Below are 19,782 nucleotides of genomic sequence, written 5' to 3'. Positions count from 1 at the left end.
AAAAAAATATATTAAGATTTAATTCATTTGCCATACAATTCACCCGAAGTATATAATTAAATGGCTTCTGGTTATGTTCCAAAATTATCACAATCTAGTTTGGAAAACTTTATCACCCCCAGGAGAAGCCTTAGACCCTGTGCCTGTTCCTCTTACTCTTCTTGTCTGCATTTACCTGTTCCAGACATTTCACATAAGTAAAACAATGTGTTTTTCGTGTCTGCCTTTTATTTGGCAACCTGTTTTTCAGGGTTCTTTTGTGTAGTGTCTCTGATGCTTCATTGTGTGGCTCCACATTTTATCTATCTATCCATCAGTTGATGAATACTGGATCTTTTCCAAAGACCTTATATATTTTACATGTATTTTGAAAGCTGTTTTCTGTGTCTATTTGCTTAAAAGTGAAAATGCCATTAAATGGTACTAGCAAAACGTACTGGGCTTACAGAGATGATGTCTCTCAGGTTTGGGGGAAGAAGACAGGGAGAGCAGCATGGAGAAAGGGTATTTGCAGGATGTCTTGAGGGCCTGTGCATTCTCAAGTGGAACAGGGGGACATGGCAGTTGGGACAGCCAGATAGGCAAAAAGCACAAACCATGTGAGTTGAAGGGCACCAGGGTAGATGTGCCGGCCCAGACCCAGAGGTGGAGGCAGGTGGTGGAAAGGGAGATCGAAGGTAGACCAGGAGTGGAAACTGGAAAAACAAATGTGAGTTGGTTGTGCCACAACTCTGCCCTCGTCACAGAGGCAGTCTCCACAGATTCTGTACCAGGCCCTAAGAAGGAGTATTTTTTTTTTTAGTTGTAGATGGACAAAATACCTTTATTTCATTTATTTTTATGTAGTGCTGAGGATCAAACCCAGTGCCTTACACATGCTAGGCAAGCACTCTACTACTGAGTCACAACCCCAGCCCTAGAAGGATTACTTTTTAATTTAAAAGCCATTGCTATGTAGTTTTCATGTCATGTTTTACCTTTCAAGTTCCAGGAGGACATGAGAGTGTACCAGCCTAGAGGTGCATTAGAGGCAGAAAGGTAGCACGAGTCCAAATGCCTGCTCCAGCCCAGCTAAGTTCCACCTCTAAATAGGATACTTCCAGGAATGTGACCACATTGACAGCAACAGGCAATACAGCATTTGAGGTAGTGCGTGCTAAGGATCCTTCTCAAGGGAGGTATTGCTGGGTCATCATAGCGTCTGGGGGACTTTTCTGTTTAGCTATGGATTCCATGAGCTTGTCCCTGGGCTTGCTACCTGGTGGCTTCTGCTGTCGGTCTTTAACACCTGCCTTCTAGAAGCCTTTATTCCAGCCATAGTCAGCCTGTAAGGATTAAATTCAGTTCTCATGAGAATTCCTCGTTGTGATTCTGGTACACCATTAGACCATTTACCTTGAATGTAATTGTTGATACCCCTGGGTTAAAATCTGCCGTTTGGACTGTTTTCTGAAGGTTCCATCTGCTCTTTGATTTTCATCCTACTTTTCTGCCTGCTTTTATATTTTGAAGAATTTTATGATTATTGAAAACTTTATATTTGCTATTTGCTTATCATTTAACCTCTTTTAAAAAAAATAATGCTTAGTGGCTGCTCTGCAGTTTACAATAGAGTGGGTCCTCGGCTTCCATGGGTTCTGCATCCACAGATTTAACCAACTGCATACTGAAAATATTTGAAAAAAAAATAACTTCTCTGTTGTACATGTATTTTGTTGCTTGTTGTTAAATCCCTAGGCAACACAGTGTAAGAACGGTTTATATAGCACATTATAGAAGGTATTATAAGCCATCCAGGGATGATTTAAAGTGTACGGGAGGGTGTACATAGACTACATGCAAATCCTAATTTTATAGAAGGGACTTAAACATTTCTGATGTTGGTGTGGGGGCAATTCGCAGATGCCAAGGGACAAAAATATCTCCAACCATTGTCTAACCTCAAACAATGTTTACCACTTCACATATAGTGTTAAGAATCTTGCAACAGTGTACTTCTGCCTGATTAGTCCATGTGGGCCATTTTACAAACAGGGTAGCTTAAACATTAGCAATTCCTTACAGTTCAGAGGCTGGGAAGTCCAGGATTAAAGTGCCAGCCAGTTCAACCACCTTCTTGCAGTGTGCAGAAAGCACAAGCTCTGGTGTCATAAAAGTGCCAATCCCCTAGCAAGGGCCCCCCCACCCTCCTGCCTGGATCCAGCAGGGGATCACCTCTCAGTATTATCACATGGGTCAGGACGTCAGCATCTAGATTTGGGGAACACAAATAGACCATAAGAGCTTCTGTATTCCTTCCCTCTAATAGAATTCTGTGACATTAGCATGTTTTACTCTTGAGTGTTTCTGAGTTTTTAAGAATGAGGTAGAACTGTTTTCAGTCTTTTATATTTGCCTGTATTTAAAACGGTTATCATTTTAACTATTCCCAGAGCTCTTCATTTCTTTTTTGTAAGTCCAAGCTTTTATAGGGCATATATCATCTTCTTTTTTTTTTTTTTAAAGAGAGAGTGAGAGAGGGGAGAGAGAGAGAGAGAGAATTTTTAATATTTATTTTTTAGTTCTCGGCGGACACAACATCTTTGTTGGTATGTGGTGCTGAGGATCGAACCCGGGCCGCAGGCATGCCAGGCGAGCGCGCTACCGCCTGAGCCACATTCCCAGCCCTCCTTTTTTTTTTTTTTTTTTTTTTTTTAAGAGAGAGAGAGAGAAAGAGAATTTTTTTTTAATATTTATTTTTCAGTTTTCGGTGGACACAACATCTTTATTTTATTTTTATGTGATGCTGAGGATCAAACCCAGCGCCGCGCACGTGCCAGGCGAGCACGTTATCGCGTGAGCAACATCCCCAGCCCAGGGCATATATCTTCTATCTGAATAACTTTTTTATGGTATTGGGGATTGAACCCAAGGATACTTAGCCACTGAAGAACATCCACAGCCCTTTTTATTTTTTTAATTTTGAGACAGGGTCTCATTAAGTTGCTGAGGCTGGCTTTGAACTTGTAGTCCTGCTGCCTGGGGCTCCCAAGCCATTAGGATTACAGGCCTGTACCACCGCTCCCAGCCCAAACCTTTTATTTTTTATTTTTCCGCCAAGTTGCCCAGGCTGGCCTTGAACTCACAGTCTTCCTACCTCAGCTACTGCAGTAGCTGTGATTGCAGATGTGTGCCACCACACTTAGCTCTTTCTTAGTTTTTAATTCCTCTGCTAAAATTCTCCATCTGGTCATGCATGTTCATCCAATGTATGGTTATCTCTTAGTCGGTTTTTTAGATTGATTTAAATTTTTGTTGTTTTTTATGTTCTTTCTCTGAGTGTCTCATAAATTTTTACTGAATGCCAACATAAGTGTGAAAATGTGACCTTTCCTGCTGGGCAGCCAGTGTGTAAGCTGGATCAGTCCAGTCAGTACAAGGGCTAGGTTTGAATTTTATATATATATATATATATATATATATATATTTTTTATTTTATGTGGTGCTGAGGATTGAACCCAGTGCCTCATGCATGCTAGGCGAACGCTCTACCTCCGAGCCACAACCCCAGCCCCCCCACTAGGTTTGAATTTTGTTGTCATGATTACTTTGTGTACATCACCAGAGTCAAACTCCTCTAGCATTTCCTGGTGCACAGGTTAGGGGCTGTCAGTCTTCCACACATACCAGTACCTCAGAGAGGGTCCCTCCTGCTCTTGCCCTACCCTAGTCATAGACTCTATTGCCTGTGACCCAGGCTTGCTCACCTCAGGAGGTGGGGAACAAGGGAACTGTGCTCACCTGGCCCATCTTTAGTCTCAGGTGCTCGGTTTTGGGGTCTTGGGCAACACCTCAATGATCCTGCCCTTTGTCTGGCTGTGGGAGACCTGATTATCTACCCATGATCGTCTCCTGCCCTCCATTTTTCTTTTCTCTTCTCCCAGCCACAGTGACTATTACCAGTACTTTAGGTGTGATAGGTTTTCTTTGCTCCCAGTGACTTCTGGCTTGCTTCATATAGAGGACCAGGCAGGTATTTTTCCCTTCCTTCCTCCAGTCCTGAACCTCCCAGGAGACTTTCTCATGAGTGCCTGGGGAGCCAGTAGAGAAGACCCCAAGGGACCATGGAGAAAAGCCCTGTACCATGGCTCTGAGGTTCTCCAGCAGCTGGCTAAGGCATTCTCCTTGCCCACTGTATGATGGCCCCATCTGCTTTCTTCTCCATAGGGCAGAGCAGTGCACATGTCCCAAAGTCTTCTTTCCATTGGACACCTGTCTCAGGTCCTCAGCTAGTCAGCCATCGTGTGCCCTCGGCTCTCATGGGTTCAGGAAAAGAAGGGGTTTTGTAGATGATCTGGCTTTTACCAGTTGTTGGGCTGGAAGAGATGTTCTTTCCAGCATTCTCCCTCCAGGAAAAGCAAGATAGCATGTAATGAGTGATGATGGCAAAGCAGCGTATTTCACATAGTGTATAGTAAAGATGATCAGAGGGACTCAGGAACATACAGCCACATGACTCCACACTGAGTTGGGTTCTGTTTCTGTTGGTTTGGTGAGTACCCAGGTGATAGGGTGGGTAGTAAGAGGGGTCAGCTGGAGTTTCAACAGGAAACTACAGGGATTAGTCTGGATGCTGGTGTGGGAAAAGAGGAAGACAAGGAATTGGAAGAGTGACATGAGTTCCAAATGTCTGGCAGCTGTAGGAGGGCTTGTTCTTGGAGCAACAAACCAAATTCTGTCCAAAAGGAGAGGTCTGACTGAGCTCCTGGCTGAGCCCTGGTGGGTACTGGAGGGCCTTCATGTTGATAGGGCAGCTATGCTCCAGGCAAGTACGGCAGAGCAGGTTGGTTGGGCCTGGAGTGACACCCCCAGCTCAGGCCACCACCATTGGAAACCCCTCATCCATGGAGGCGGTCCTTGAGGATTTGGTGCACTCTGCTCTGCCACCCTTCTTGTAGAAGAAACACTAGTATTTGGTATGTCTCAGTCTCCAAGGTAACCATTTCTTGGATGACTAAAAACATTACCAATCAAACCAAGCACATTCTATTTATTGCCACCTTTGCCCAAATCTTTTTCCAAACACTTCCATCATAAAACACTTCATGGATGTTCCTGCCAGTCACAGAAGATCCTTGGCATTGTGGACATTTCTCTCAGGTTCTTACTTTCCAAATCTCTTTGTTGAGATTTCAAGAGGCCCATTATTCAATATGTCTTCCCAAAGCATGTTTAGAGCCAATTAAAGAGTAAAGCTTCTGTGGGCAGGGGTTGTGGCTCAGCGGTAGGACGCTCACCTAGCACGTGCAAGGCCCTGGGTTCGATCCTCAGCACCACATAAAAATAAATAAAATAAAGGTATTGTATCCAACTACAACTAAAAAATAAATATATATTTTAAAAAAGAGTAAAGCTTCTAGCCAAGCGCAGTGTCATATACCTATGATCCCAGTGACTCGGGAGGCTGTAGCAGGAGGTTGGCAAGTTCAAGGGCAGCCTGGGCAACTTAGCCAGACCCTATCTCATAAAATAAAAAGGGCTGGGGATGTAGCTCAGTGGTGAAACACCCTGGGAACATGTCACTTATTGCTAGTCAGATACACTTCCCCATATGGGACTCCAGATGAGAGCTATTGGGGCCTGTGGCTTCAGGTCTCTGGATGTGGGGGACAGCTGTTCCCAAGGAGTGGCTGAGCTGAGAATGCTCATTCTCACCCAGAGTAACCTCTGGAGAGGATTGGAAAAGAAGTGTGTGCCCACATCTCTGGTGCTATCCTTGCCTGTGATCTCAGCATCTATGGGTCAGCTACAAATTTAGTACCCTATCCCAGATCCTGGTGTGTCTTCCAGCAGATAGAGAATTGCCTTCTCAGGTCTTCCTCCACTGTGGAGCTGCTTATACTAGAACATCCTTTAGGGCAGTCCCCAACAGAGGATTGAGGGGACAGGGAGAAGCACTGAAGGTGTGCTAGAATCCCAAGCCCTCCAGGAGGTCTCAGTGTGCCCTAGAGCCTCAGATGCTGGAGGCCTGGTCATCATTCTGCATTGTAGTGGAGCCTGTGGCCCTTTGGCCCAAGGAAGCCTGAAGGACTCAGCATGCCACTGCCTTGGGGAGCCATCCTCTTGCTCCCCCACTCTCTTGTGGGGCTGGGCCACTCATCACTCCTCAATGCAGGGACCTCTACACAGCCTGGGCTTCTAGCAAGTAGCCACCGCCACATGAAGTCATAATGTGAGTGGCCCAAGTTACTGGAACATGGTTGTTTCAGCACCCCCTACCCCCTCACACACAGTGGCCCACAGCACCTGTGGATACCCAGAGCATCTCCACCCCAGCCTCTCCTGCCTCCACCCTGCCATCCCTGCAGGCCTTGTCCACAGCTAAATTGGGCTGCAGATTCCCACCACCTCCCTTTGTGTCTCTAGTCTCACCTGCCTGAGTATTCTTCACACTGTTATCTTCTACAAAGAGTTCTCAGCACCAACCCCCCACACACAAATCCACTGGCCCCAGGATTGCATTCCCCAGCCTGCTCACAGGCATGCAAGCCTCCCCACCCACCCCAGGCCAGACTTCGCTGCTCACTGGCTACTCTCTGTGCACACAGGGCTCCTTCAGGCTGAGAGAGTCCTGCAATCAGCTCCATGTGGCCTCATGAGGCTCCGTTCACCTGAGGGCTCCAGGGAGGGCAGGGCCTGGGGAAGCACTAGGCCATGCCCCACTGTAGTGTTCTCGGGCACTCTGCAGGGGTACCTCCTCACTGGCACTCCACTGTCAAGTCATTACAGGGTCTTGTGGAAATTTAATCTTTGGATTTCTCCAGCAGGGAGTGACCTTCACCAGAAAGCCAGCTTCAGGGTTGTACTGTGCAGTTTTGAGAAGTGTTGACATTGTCATTTTGGATTTGTTGTTTCAGAATGCAAAACCAAGGAAGAGATCCAAAATACAGATTGGCCCTTAAAGCCGTTAATTTCAGATGAGGTAACAGTGCATCTGGGGAAAGCATCTTCAGGGAGCATCGTTCAAGAACATTATAACCCAGAGCAGAGCTTCTGCCTGCATCCAAGCCCTGTCGTCCCTGGTGAGGCTCGGGTCTCGAATAGAAGCAGGCCACTGACTCCACACCCAGAAGCTCCCGGTGGAGAGAGGCCCTACATGTGCATTGAGTGTGGGAAGTGCTTTGGGCGGAGCTCCCATCTTCTTCAACACCAGCGAATCCACACGGGTGAGAAGCCATATGTGTGCAGTGTGTGCGGGAAGGCCTTCAGCCAAAGCTCAGTCCTCAGTAAACACAGGAGAATCCACACTGGTGAGAAACCCTATGAGTGTAACGAGTGTGGAAAAGCCTTCCGAGTGAGCTCGGACCTTGCTCAGCACCACAAGATTCACACGGGAGAGAAACCTCACGAGTGTGCCGAGTGTCGGAAGGCCTTCACCCAGCTCTCGCACCTCATCCAGCACCAGCGGATCCACACAGGGGAGAGGCCCTATGTGTGCCCACTATGTGGGAAGGCCTTCAACCACAGCACTGTGCTACGGAGCCACCAGAGGGTACACACTGGGGAGAAGCCTCACCAGTGCAGCGAGTGCGGGAAGACCTTCAGCGTAAAGAGGACGCTGCTGCAGCACCAGCGGGTGCACACAGGGGAGAAGCCCTACACGTGCAGTGAGTGCGGGAAGGCCTTCAGTGACCGCTCAGTCCTCATCCAGCACCACAATGTACACACAGGAGAGAAGCCCTACGAGTGTGGCGAGTGTGGCAAGGCCTTCAGCCACCGCTCCACCCTCATGAACCATGAGCGGATCCACTCAGAGGAAAAGCCCTATGCTTGCTACGAGTGTGGCAAGGCCTTCGTGCAGCACTCCCACCTGATCCAGCACCAGAGGGTCCACACCGGGGAGAAGCCCTATGTGTGTGGAGAGTGTGGGCATGCCTTTAGCGCACGTCGCTCTCTGATCCAGCATGAGAGGATCCACACGGGAGAGAAGCCCTTCCAGTGCACAGAGTGTAGCAAGGCCTTCAGCCTTAAGGCCACCCTGATCGTGCACCTGCGGACCCACACTGGCGAGAAGCCCTACGAGTGCAGCAGCTGCGGCAAGGCCTTCAGCCAGTACTCGGTGCTCATCCAGCACCAGCGGATCCATACAGGGGAGAAGCCCTATGAGTGTGGGGAGTGCGGACGTGCCTTCAACCAACACGGCCACCTCATCCAGCACCAGAAGGTGCACGGGAAGCTGTGAGCCTGGGGCCTGGTGGCTGCAGGAGGCAGCCTCACTACCCTCCCTCGGGGTTCAGTGCCACAAAATAATTGCAGGGAGAAGCACTGGGCATGTTCTTCCTGTGGAAAAGCTGCAGAACTTATGTTTTGTTTTCCTCAACATCCTGAAGTTGTATTGAAGAATGACCATGCAATCATAATGAAGTTTGGGTAAAGATAGCCATAATTTCTTGTTTCTTCAACATTAGATAATTCATTTGAAAGGAATAACAAAAGGAAGTTAAAGTAAAAGGACTTGTCCCAAAATACTCCCTTATGTTCCCAGTGAGGTTCTTTCTCTTCTGAAGATGCATGCCTTTCCTAAACAGTTAGCCAGTTAGCTGTGAAACTTAGAACACTGGACTGTTCTCAGTATTCTCTTGAAACACAGGAGTGCTGTGTGGATAAATTGATATACAACATCAAGGATCACATGACATTGCTGAAAATTGTAACTGTGCAAAAAATACCTGTTTGTATGAAAAGAAAAAGAAGTCTAAAGATGTGTTCATTAGAAATTATGTAAATTAAAAAAAAAAAAAACTTTTATCTGGTGCTTTAACTTATCCAAGACCAGAAGGAATGTCCTGCCACTTGAGTAAAAATGCAACTAAAACATGGCTGTTTTCCTTAAGACCTGTAGACTCTGCATGCCAGAGATTCTGGATCTCTGGGGCCAGTTAGGTCCCAAGCAAGAAAATATTGCTGAAAAGATGATTCCTTGTTGCGCATTGTTTTGTTTTGTTGGTACCAGGATTGAACCCAGGGGCACTGGACCCCTGAGCTGCATCCCCATCCCATTTAATTTTTTATTGTGAATAGTCTTGCTGAGCTGCTTGGGGCCTCAGCCTCCTGTGGTACACCACCACACCCAGCAGTGCATATATTTTTTTTAAATTCTCACTCTTTTTTACTAGTCCATTCTTGTACTCCAGTTGTTTGGGGTTTGTTGTTGTTGTTGTTGTTGTTTAACTCCTGGCTTAAGACAGTCTACTATTCATTGCCTGTGATAAATTTGGTTTATTCATAATTAAAAATTTGAATTTGTTCAGAATTATTTGCTCAGTTTTTAAGGGTATGGTTCTTACATCTGAGTTTATATCAGAGCCATTTCTAGTAGTGTCTACCTGCAAATAAAACAAAGGTATGAGATTTAAGCCGCGTCAAACCTGAATGTGTCAGTGCCTGGTGGAGAAGAGAGAAGCACTGGGTGTTGGTCCTCATCACACGTGACAAGAGCTCGGTAAGAATGGCCCGTCCCTGAGGCCTTGGCTTGAGCAGGGAGCTGCGGTATAGCTGAGCCACTGCTTGAGGAGGAGCTGATCACAGAAGGGCTGCAGAGAAGAGCAACACTAAGTGTCTCAGTGAGGAGAGCCAAGGTCTGTGCCTTACTGCAGAGAGGAAAGGAGGCCACTGTGGTGTCACTTCAGTGAGGCTGAAAATCCAGAGTTGGGAGCACTGAGATGAATTCTCCAGAGGGCTCAGGTCACTGAAGGGAGCCAACAGAGTGGAGGCCACTGGGCACTGCTTCCTAGAGGAGGTGAGATCACTGATGTTTTTCGGAAGAGATGACAGAGAAGCTGGAATCGATGAGTTGAGGTGAGTGCAGTCAAACTTTACAAAGCTGCCCTCACAAAGGGACACTTCAGAGAGTCTACTCTGAAAAGGAGCTGAGGCCACTAAGGGTGTAAGACCTTAGTGGAGGGAGGAGGGAGGCTGCCAGCCCTCACTAGGGGAGTCTGCAGCTGGGGTCTCTGTGGCTGCTGGTTGGAGCCCACCACTACTCAAGCCACAATTGCTGATCTTGCAGAAAAGCAGAGCACAGTCATGTACCAATCAGGATGAGAATAGGAGCTGGATTGAATTCAGTACAAAGATTTGTGTAGAGAGACTATATTAAAAAAAAAAAAAAAAAGAAACAAAGGCTGTATCCCAGGACAACTGAAGTTACACGATACAGAGTGCTGGATAGCTCAATCCTCCAATAGCCTAGGTTTCCAGGGAGACCTTTCTAAAACGCATAGTTGGCTTTCCTGCATTCTTAGATGAAGCATGCTCAGCATCCATCTCCTATTCTTGTTGGCAGGCCACCTTTGATGCACCCAGGTGCAGGTTCAGGTGTCCGTGGAGCTGGGAAGTAGGCATCAGTGCCCCTCGTGGAGGAGATTCCAGCTCTGTGTTCTTGCCATTCACCTCCTCATGGCCACCTGGAACACATGGGCAGCTACCTTTGGGGAACATGAGGTCAGAGGCCACAATGAGCTTGGGCTCCCTTCAAGTAGTGGTGACCTACCTCTTGGGCTTTACCTGCCCAACTACTTGTCATTTGTCAGTACCATTTCACTTTTATTTTGAATTTGTGTGTGTGTATGTTCAGAAATCTTTACAGTTTATGCATGTAAATCTTTATATTAATGCATTTAAATCTTCATTAATTCTCCTTATTGGCTACCAAGAATTTTCTATTTAATACTTTTCAAATTTTCTATCATTAAAAAATATCATGGGGGGCTGGGATTATGGCTCAGCGGTAGAGCGCTCACGTTGCATGTGCAAGGCCCTGGGTTTGATCCTCAGCACCACATAAAAATAAATAAATAAATAAATAAATAAAAGTTATTAAAAATCATGGTCCTCCTGAAGTTTAATTCTGAGTACTGTATATAATCTGACATATTCCAGTTTAAAAAAAAAAAACAGACAATGACTATAACAATTATTTGGGTGAAGAAAGCTCAATAACGTTGACACAAAGATCGGCGCTTCAGTGACCTCAGGACACAAGCAGGCAGCTCCAAACCAGGAAAAACTGGGAAGCCTGAAAGAGGTCCATAGTGCGAAGGAAGTGGAACATGTCGTGGCCTCCCAGTGAGGGAGGCTCATCCAGTCCCCGGAGATGCAGAGGTGGAAAAGGTGCCTCCATGCTTTGCTGATGACATTACCATTACGATGAAACTCTAGGACTGGAGCTATAGTTCTGTGGCACAGCACTTGCCTAGCATGTGTGAGGCACTGGTTCGATCCTCAGAACCACATAAAAAATAAATTAATAAAGATATTGTGAGTCCATCTACAACTAAAAAAATTTTGAAAAAATGAAACACCTCCCAAGAAACATGCAGACTTCATTAAAGAAGTCTAGGGCTGGAGCTGCAGCTCAGTGGCAGAATGCTTACCTAGCATGAGGGAGGCACTGGGTTCGATCCTTAGCACCACATAAAAGTAAACAAAGGCATGCTGTCCATATACAACTACAATTTTTTTTTTAACAGAAGTCTGGCAGCTACACAGTTTTTTAATGGAGTATCTCTGGGCCACAGCATGTCTCCTGCCATACCCAGCTTCTGTCAGTTGTGAGGAAACAATGGTGTAACTCATCCTTTCTTTGGAGAACGATGACAACACACCAGGACTCAGCTTGGCAGGTGCTGGTCAACCCTAAGGAAGAGGGGCACTCAGTAGAAAGGCTAGGGATGTACCAAAGGCTGCATAGAAGGACCAGTGGTGGAAGCCAGGAGGGTCTTGCCTGGGAGTAGGAGCTGCTCTGGGGCAGAAGTGAGAGCAGACATACATAGGAGGCAAATGTGGGGGGCATTTTAGATTTCGGCTTACAAGTTCCCAAGCTGAGGAACTCAGGTGAGGTGATGTGAAGTTCATGGGTCTCAAGGCTGCCCTCCCTGAGAGGACTAGTTGCAGGTTTGATTATCCCCCAAATCATCCTCAGGTTCAATAAATTTGCTATGAAGACTCAGAACTCACCTTGAAAGCTGATATCCTCCTGGTTTTGAGTTTTGGTAGTGGCAGCAGAAGTGAAATGCAGTGCCCGTCACAGAAGCATGGCTGCACCCTCATCAGAGGTGACAATGTCCAGTGCAGGGGGCTGTGTGGCAGCTGGACTGTGCACACTCTTCTGCCTTTGTGTCCTGGTAGGCAGGTAAAGAATAAGTTTGTGCTGGTGACGTGATGTGTTGGTGCAACTGCTCTGGAAAGCATAGGATGTACATCAGTGTCCTTTAAGAAGTTTATCCCATCCTTAGGAATATATCCTAAGGACATAACTTAAAATAATAATTAAAACCCTAGAACTACTCACTGTGAAATAGTATACAGATAGTCCCCAACTTAATATTCAACACAAGGTGGATTGGAGGGGGGGGTGGTGGCGCGGTGCTGTAGCAGAAGGATCACAAGTTCAAGGTCAGCCTCAGCAACTTAGTGAAACCCTGTCTCAAAAAACAAAAAGGGCTGGGGATGTGGCTCAACGGTTGAGTGCCCCTGGGTTCAATCCCCAATAATTTTTTTTTTTTATTTAGGACTTTTCAACTTTATAATGGCATGGAAGTGACATGCATTCAGCAGAGATTCTGTGTTGAGTTTCCCAGGCCTGTGATACATTCTGTGAGCCTCTAGGGTGCTGCTGGGCTGCAGCAAGCAGAGGCTTCCTTGCAGCCATGCTATCCCAGTGTACAGAGGCATGGAGCTACAATGTTAGGTTGGGTATAGACACATTTTCAGCTTATATGTTCAGCTCACAAGGGGGTTATGAAGACCTCATCATAAAGAGCTTTATGGTGTGGCCAAGTGATACATTTTATAAATTAAAATATGTCCCTGTCTGGATAGAAAGATTGTTGCTATCATAAAGTAAACTATCAGAGTGATGTCATGGAAGACAGCTAAGTAGGAAACTCGGGAATCTATCCTTCCACCTCTACAACTACCAAGCTGACAGGGACTGTCAGCAGTAACCTGAAAGTTAGTCAGTCAAGCTAGTCAGTCTGGTCAGATGCTGGTAGCATCCAGGAAGAGCTTGAAGAGGCAGGTGGTAAGTTTCAACAGATTTCAACATTCCTGTAGTGCTTGCCAGGCACCATTCCCTAGCCCCATGGCATGAACTGTGAATGGTGTGTACTAAGGATGTTCCAAAGACTGGGGCTGTGTGTTTTGATGGTTGATTGGCTGCTCTTGATACTAAAGAACTGGCAGAGAGGCTAGCTACTATAATTTTGATCATCATGGGTCAAAGCAGTTTCCAGAGGAATTAAAGAGACAATATTTGGATCTGGGGTTATGGCTTCATGGTAAAGCACTTGCCTAGCACATGTGAGGCCCTGGGTTCAATCCCTCAACACCCCATAAAAACAATAACTAACTAAACTGCAACTAAATTTTTTTTTAAAAAAAGAGACAATACTTGTGTTCCCTTTTTGGGATTCATACATATAAGGAAAGATTTTTCATGTTACTGACTGACCACACAAATAATGGAACTGAAACATCGGTGCCCACACACACACATCAAAAAAGTACACAATGCAAGAATAGTTTGGGAAAGTCACAAATAGATGGCTCAAGCCCTCAACAAGCAAGATTTGGCAATCACTGAGGAGAGTCTTAGAATTCCAGAGTAACCACAATACCTGCTGCTCAACTCAAAATAGCCACTGCTCAACAAAAAATGACAGAACATACAAAGAAACAGGAAAGTATGATCCATTCACAGGAAAAAATAAAATTTGACAGAAAGAGGAAGCCCAGACACTGGAATTATTAGTCAAATATGTTAAATAAATGATGGGGGCATAGTTCAGTGTTAGAGCTTGTGCCTACCGTATGCAAGACTCTGGGTTTGATCCTCTGCACCCACCTCAAAAAAGTTAAAACAACTGTCTTGTGTATGTTTGGTGAATTAAAGGAAATCATGGACAAAGAACTAAAGGAAATCAAGAAAATTATGTATGAACAAAATGAAAATACCAAAAAAGATTTTTAAAAAATTTTAAAAAAAGAAAATACCAAAAAAGAGAATTATTAAAAAAAATTCAGGAACTGGAAAGTACAATAACTGAAGTGAAAAACTCACATGAGGGGTTCAACAGCAGATACAAGGAGGCAGAAGAAAGATCAGCAAACTAGATCGGACCATTGACATCAGTCTGGGAAAAAAAGAAAAAGAGACGCCAAGAGACCTGTGGGATAGCGTTATATGTGCCAACATACACATTATAATATTCTCAAAAGGAAAAGAGAGAAGAAGGAGGAAAAGATATTTGAAGAAATAATAGTCCCAAACTTCTAAAATCTGTCGGAAGACACAGATTTGAATATACACATCCAAAAAACTCAAGAAATTCCAAATGGAATAAACTCAAATCCACAGAGACACATTACAGTCAAATTGTTGAAACTCCAATTCTGAAGACACCAGTAAGGAACTGAACACATGAGGCCCAGCAGATTTCTGGGAAACTATGGAGGCCAGAGGCAGTGGATGACATATTTGCAGGCCTGAAATGAAAAAAAAAAAAAAAAAAAGTAAACCAAGAATTTTATATCCAGCAAAAACTACCCTTCAGGAATGAAGGGGAACTCAAGACATGTCTAGATAAAGAACATTTGAGGGAACCCATTACCAGTAGCTCTGCTTCACATGAAATCTGAAGGGAGACTTTCAGGCTGAAGTGAAAATGTTGGAATAACTTTCCGTTTACAGCTAGCAGCCAGCAGCTCTGAGCAGCTCGGAGTGCTTGAAGAATCTGCACTTGTTCAGGCCTGACAGTAACAGGATAGGATGCTCTGCTCTAGCGAGCCGCCAGTGAAACCACATCCTGAGCACTGTGGTTAGCGTGGCCAAGCTGCCAGGCCAGGAAACTGACAGCCAGGAGCTTCAGGAATGGAACTTCTAACTTAGAAACCCCCTCCCCTAGGGACAAAGACCCTTCCTGATGATAGCAATATTTAGAACATCCTCATGATGTGGTTACATTAGGCATAGGATGATTGGCTTATGGATACTATCTTGCTTGTGAATGATTGATGGGCACGCCCCACTGGGACCCTATAACAATTGTATGCATTCCAAAAATAAACTCAGCTACTGGTCACAGACCTGAGGTGGGTCTCCAGCCAGTTCTCTCACTAGCTCCCACTGCTCCCCACGACAAGGTAGCGGAGCAACTAGTTGATCAGAACCACAGCATGAAAGGACATTAGAGACAACCCAAAGCTGTGAGAAATTAAAAAAAAAAAATGGTAAAGGTAACTACATAGGTAAATGTAAAAGCCAACAGCCCTGCACTTTTGGTATGGTTTGTAGTTTCTTTTTTTATCTGATTCACTAAACAAACACATTTAGAAAAATCTATAAATCTATGTTAATGAGCATCTGACATATAAAGATGTGAACTTTGACGATACAAAGAGGTAAGGACGGGTGTATATAAAAGTATGAACACTTTTAAATTCAAACTTTTAAAATTAAGTTGATGTCAACAAAACTAGGTTATTATAAGCTTAAGAAGTTGGTTATAAACCCCAAAGTAACCACTAAGAAAAAAATAGAAAAATGTGAACAGACATAACTGAACCAGGTGTGGTAGTGCATGCCTGTAATCTGAGTGGCTTAGGAGGATGAGACAAGAGAATCATGAGTTCAAAGCCAGCCTCAGCAAAAGCAAGGTGTTAGGCAACTCAGTGAGACCCTGTCTCTAAATAAAATACAAAATATGGCTGGGGATGTGGTTCAGTGGTCAGGTGCTCCTGAGTTCAATCCATGGTACCCCCACCCCACCCCCAAAAAAAGCCATAACTGGTAAAAAGATTGTAGCAGTAATCAAAAACCTCCCAACCCTGGTGTGGTGGTACCTGCTTTGATTCCAGCAATTCAGGAGGCAGAGGCAGGATGGTTCAAGTTCAGGGCCAGTCTGGTAAACTTAGCCAGACCCTGTCTCAAAACAAAAAGGGTCGGGGTGGGCTGAGATGGTGGCTCAGTGACAGATTGCTTGCCTCACATATAAGAGGCACTGGGTTTGATTCTTAGTACCACATAAACATAGGTAAATAAAGGTATTGTGTCTATCTACGACTAAAAAATATTTTTAGAAGTATGGGACTATTATTTCTTCAATTTTTTTTTAAAAAAGAGGGAAAACCTAGTAAAACAAATTCAAAAGTATATTTAAAGGATTATAAACCATGACCAAGTGTGATCTGTTCCTAGAATGAAATATGGCAATAACATATGAAGATTAATTTGTATGATCATCACTATATTAATAAAGAAAACCCACTTACAATATCACTGATAGAGAACGGGCATTTCACAGAATTTAACACTGTTTCATGATAAAAACACTCAATAATCTAGGATTAGAAGATAACTTTGTCTACATTGAGGAAGGGTGTACATGAAGAACCTAACACTATACATAACAGGGAAAGCTAGCAGCCTTGAGATCAGCAACAAGGTTAGGATGCCCACTTTGGCCACTTCGATTAAACATAATATTGGAAGTTCTAACTAGAGAAGTCAGGCAAGAAAAGGAAGCATTAGGCATCCAAACTGGAGTGGAATAGAAGTAAAATATACCTCAGCCCAGAGCTGGCAATGATCTTCTACGAAGAGAACTCTGAGGACTGCACAAAAATAGTACATAAGAGCTAACAAATGAATTTAGCAAAGTTGTGGGACACAAAATCAAAACACAGGGCTGGGGCTGTAGCTCAGTGGCAGAGTGCTTGACTAGCATGCATGAGGCACTGGGTTTGATCCTCAGCACCACATAAAAATTAAAAAATAAAGGCATTCTGTCCATCTACAATTGCAAAAAAAATTTTTTTCAGTCCAGACACAATTGTTTCTATTTAGTATTGATAAACAACTAAAAAGGAAAGGAAAAATAATAATTTCATTCATAGTAGCATTGAAAGGAATAAATCAAGAGGCAAAAGATTCATACATTGAGAGGCTGGGGTTTTCTAGCATGCATGAGGCACTGGATTTGATCCTCAGCACCACATAAATATAAAATAAAGATATTGTGTCCACCTAAAAAACTAAAAAATAAATATTTTTTTAAAAGATTCATACAGGGCTGGGGATGTGGCTCAAGCGGTAGCGCGCTCACCTGGCATGCATGCGGCCCGGGTTCGATCCTCAGCACCACATACAAACAAAGATGTTGTGTCCACCAAAAACTAAAAAATAAATATTAAAATTCTCTCTCTCTCTCTCCCTCTCTAAAAAAAAAAGATTCATACATTGAAAGCTACAAAACATCACAGTAAGTTGAAAAAAACATAAATAAATGGAAACACATCGTGTGCTCATAGATGGAAGACTTAATATTGTTAAGGTGATAAAACTACCCTGACATTTTTTGCAGACTCAAAAAAACCCATTCTATATTTCATGTGGAACATCAAGGGACCCCCAAATAGCCAAACAATCTTGAAAAAGAAGAACAAATTGGAGGATCCATATGTCCTGATTTCAAAACTTTCTACAAAGTTATAATAATGAAAACAGTGTGGATGTACTCTTAGTTCATTTTGTGTTTGTTACTATAATTAAATACATGAAGTTGGATAGTTTATAAAGAAAAGAGATTTACTTACTCTGTGTATTTATTTACTCTGTGAATTTTCCAGATCTTCCCACTCTGCTCCCCTTTGCCCCTTAATCTGAGCATAAGCAGTTGAAAGTAACCAGGCAGCAACCTAAATTTTTTGTTTAGAAATGTCTTCAGTTTTCACCATCCTTAGATTTGGTCCACCACAAAGCCCTCAGGCATGGACACAGTGCAATGAGATCTTCACAGTGGCCTGACAAGGGTGGCCTTTATTCTGATTGCCAGCACGATGTTCTTATTTCTATCAGCATTCTGGTCATAAACTCTTCACCAATCTCCAAGAATTTCTAGCTTCCTATCTACTAAGTCCTCACCAAAATCACCCATAATTCTCCATTTATAGCATTCTAGGCTTTTACTAGGCTGTTCCTCCAAACTCTTCCACCCTGTGCCCATTACCCAGTTCCAAAGTCCCTTCCATATTTTCATGTGCCTTTATAGGAAATACCCCCTTCTCAGTACCAATCTCCTTTTTTAATTCACTTCCTATTGCTATAACACCTTTTTAAAATAATGTTATTGTATTTTCATACCTTTCTTTTTTATTCTTTTTTTAGTTTTTGATGTATCTTTATTTTATTTATTTTTATGTGGTGCAGAGGATCAAACCCAATGCCTCACACATGCCAGTCAAGCACTCCAATACTGAGCTACAAACTCAGCCCCCCATTAATGCCTTCTGATCCCCCATAACTTTCATTCTCAAGAGAACTCTAGGCTCTGAAACATGCAATGATTCCTCCTGAGGAGGGCTCCTCACTCCTGACCTAATCACCTTTTCCTAGGCTCCACTTGCTCTGAGAGATCCAGCCCCTTGACATCACTACATTGGGCACCAGGCCTCCCACATATGAACCTCAGGCAGATGAGCCACATTCAGTCATGGCACAGTGGCATAAGGATAGGCGTGGAGAGTGGAAGAAAAGAGGCCAGAACTGAATTTTCACAGATACGATCAATTGGTTTAAAGCAAGGACTAAATAGGTCCCCAAAATTCACATCCTGAAATCCTAACCACACTGGAACTGTATTTGGAAATATGGCCCCTGAGAAGGTGGTAACGATTAATTAGATGAGCTTATAGGGGTGGACATGATCCAATAGGGCTGTTGCTTTTTTTTCCCCTCAGGTACAGGGGTTGAACCCAGGGCGCTCTACACTAAGCTACACCCATTCCAGCATGCACTCCCCCCTAAAATTCTAGGCCCCACTGAGTGACCCAGGATGGCCTCAACCTTGGAATCCCTGCCTCAGCCTCCTGAACGGCTGGGATTACAGGTGTGTACCACCATGGCCAGCTAGGGCTGATGCTTTTATGAGAGGAAGGGACACCAGAGATCTCTTTTTCTCTGCCCTGTGAAGACACAGCAAGAAAGTAGCCATCTGAAAGTCAGGAAGAGAGCCCTCACCAGGAACTAACTGGCACCTTCAACTGGACTTCAGCCTCCATGACTATGAGAAATAAATGTCTGTTGTTTAAGCCATCCAGTCTGTGGTACTCTGTTGTGGCAGCCGAGCTGACTGATGCACCATGCAGCATGGAAAGGAAAATCTATTGAGCAGTATTGCTGGGAAAACTGGGTATTCACACACAGAAGCATGGCATTGGACTCACCTTGTGCATATACAAAAATTAGCTCAAAATAGATCAAAGTCCCAAAATGTAAGATCTAAAACTATTAATTCCTTAGAAGAAAACACGGGGGCTGGGGATGTGGCTAAAGCGGTAGCGCGCTCGTCTGGCATGCGTGCAGCCCAGGTTCGATCCTCAGCACCACATACAAAGATGTTGTTATGGCCGAAAACTAAAAAATAAATATTAAAAAATTCTCTCTCTCTCTCTCTCTTTAAAAAAAAAAAAAAGAAGAAGAAAACACGGTAGGCAGACTTAATGATTTGTGCTTACAATGATTCCTTGCCTGTGATACCTAAATGCACAGGGAATAAAAGAAAAATTAGATAAACTGGACTTCATCAGAATCAAAAATTTTTTGCATTATAGGACACTATCATGAGAATGAAAAGATTAGTCCAAAAATAGAAAAATATTTTCAAATTATATATCTGATAAGGGACTAATATCCAAAATATATGAAGAACTACAACTCAACAACAAAAAAAGACTCAATTAAAA

At 44.0% G+C, this 19,782-nt stretch overlaps 1 protein-coding gene across 1 annotated transcript in view; it reads left to right on the top strand.

Annotated features, from left to right (window-relative positions):
- ZNF250 (zinc finger protein 250) overlaps positions 1 to 10,827 on the top strand; it is a 23,991-nt gene extending 13,164 nt beyond the window's left edge. The window contains exon 6 of the mRNA XM_081266262.1: positions 6,897 to 10,827. Within this exon, the coding sequence (XP_081122388.1) occupies positions 6,897 to 8,221 (1,325 nt within the window). The 3' untranslated portion in view covers positions 8,222 to 10,827. The remainder of the gene's footprint in view (positions 1 to 6,896) is intronic.
- Positions 10,828 to 19,782: the final 8,955 nt, after the last annotated feature.

This window comes from Spermophilus citellus (assembly GCF_964194105.1).
Source record: "Spermophilus citellus genome assembly, chromosome: 14".
Classification (NCBI taxonomy): domain Eukaryota; kingdom Metazoa; phylum Chordata; class Mammalia; order Rodentia; family Sciuridae; genus Spermophilus; species Spermophilus citellus.
Note: the sequence above shows the minus strand (reverse complement) of the source record. Positions and strands in the feature narration are given on the sequence as shown.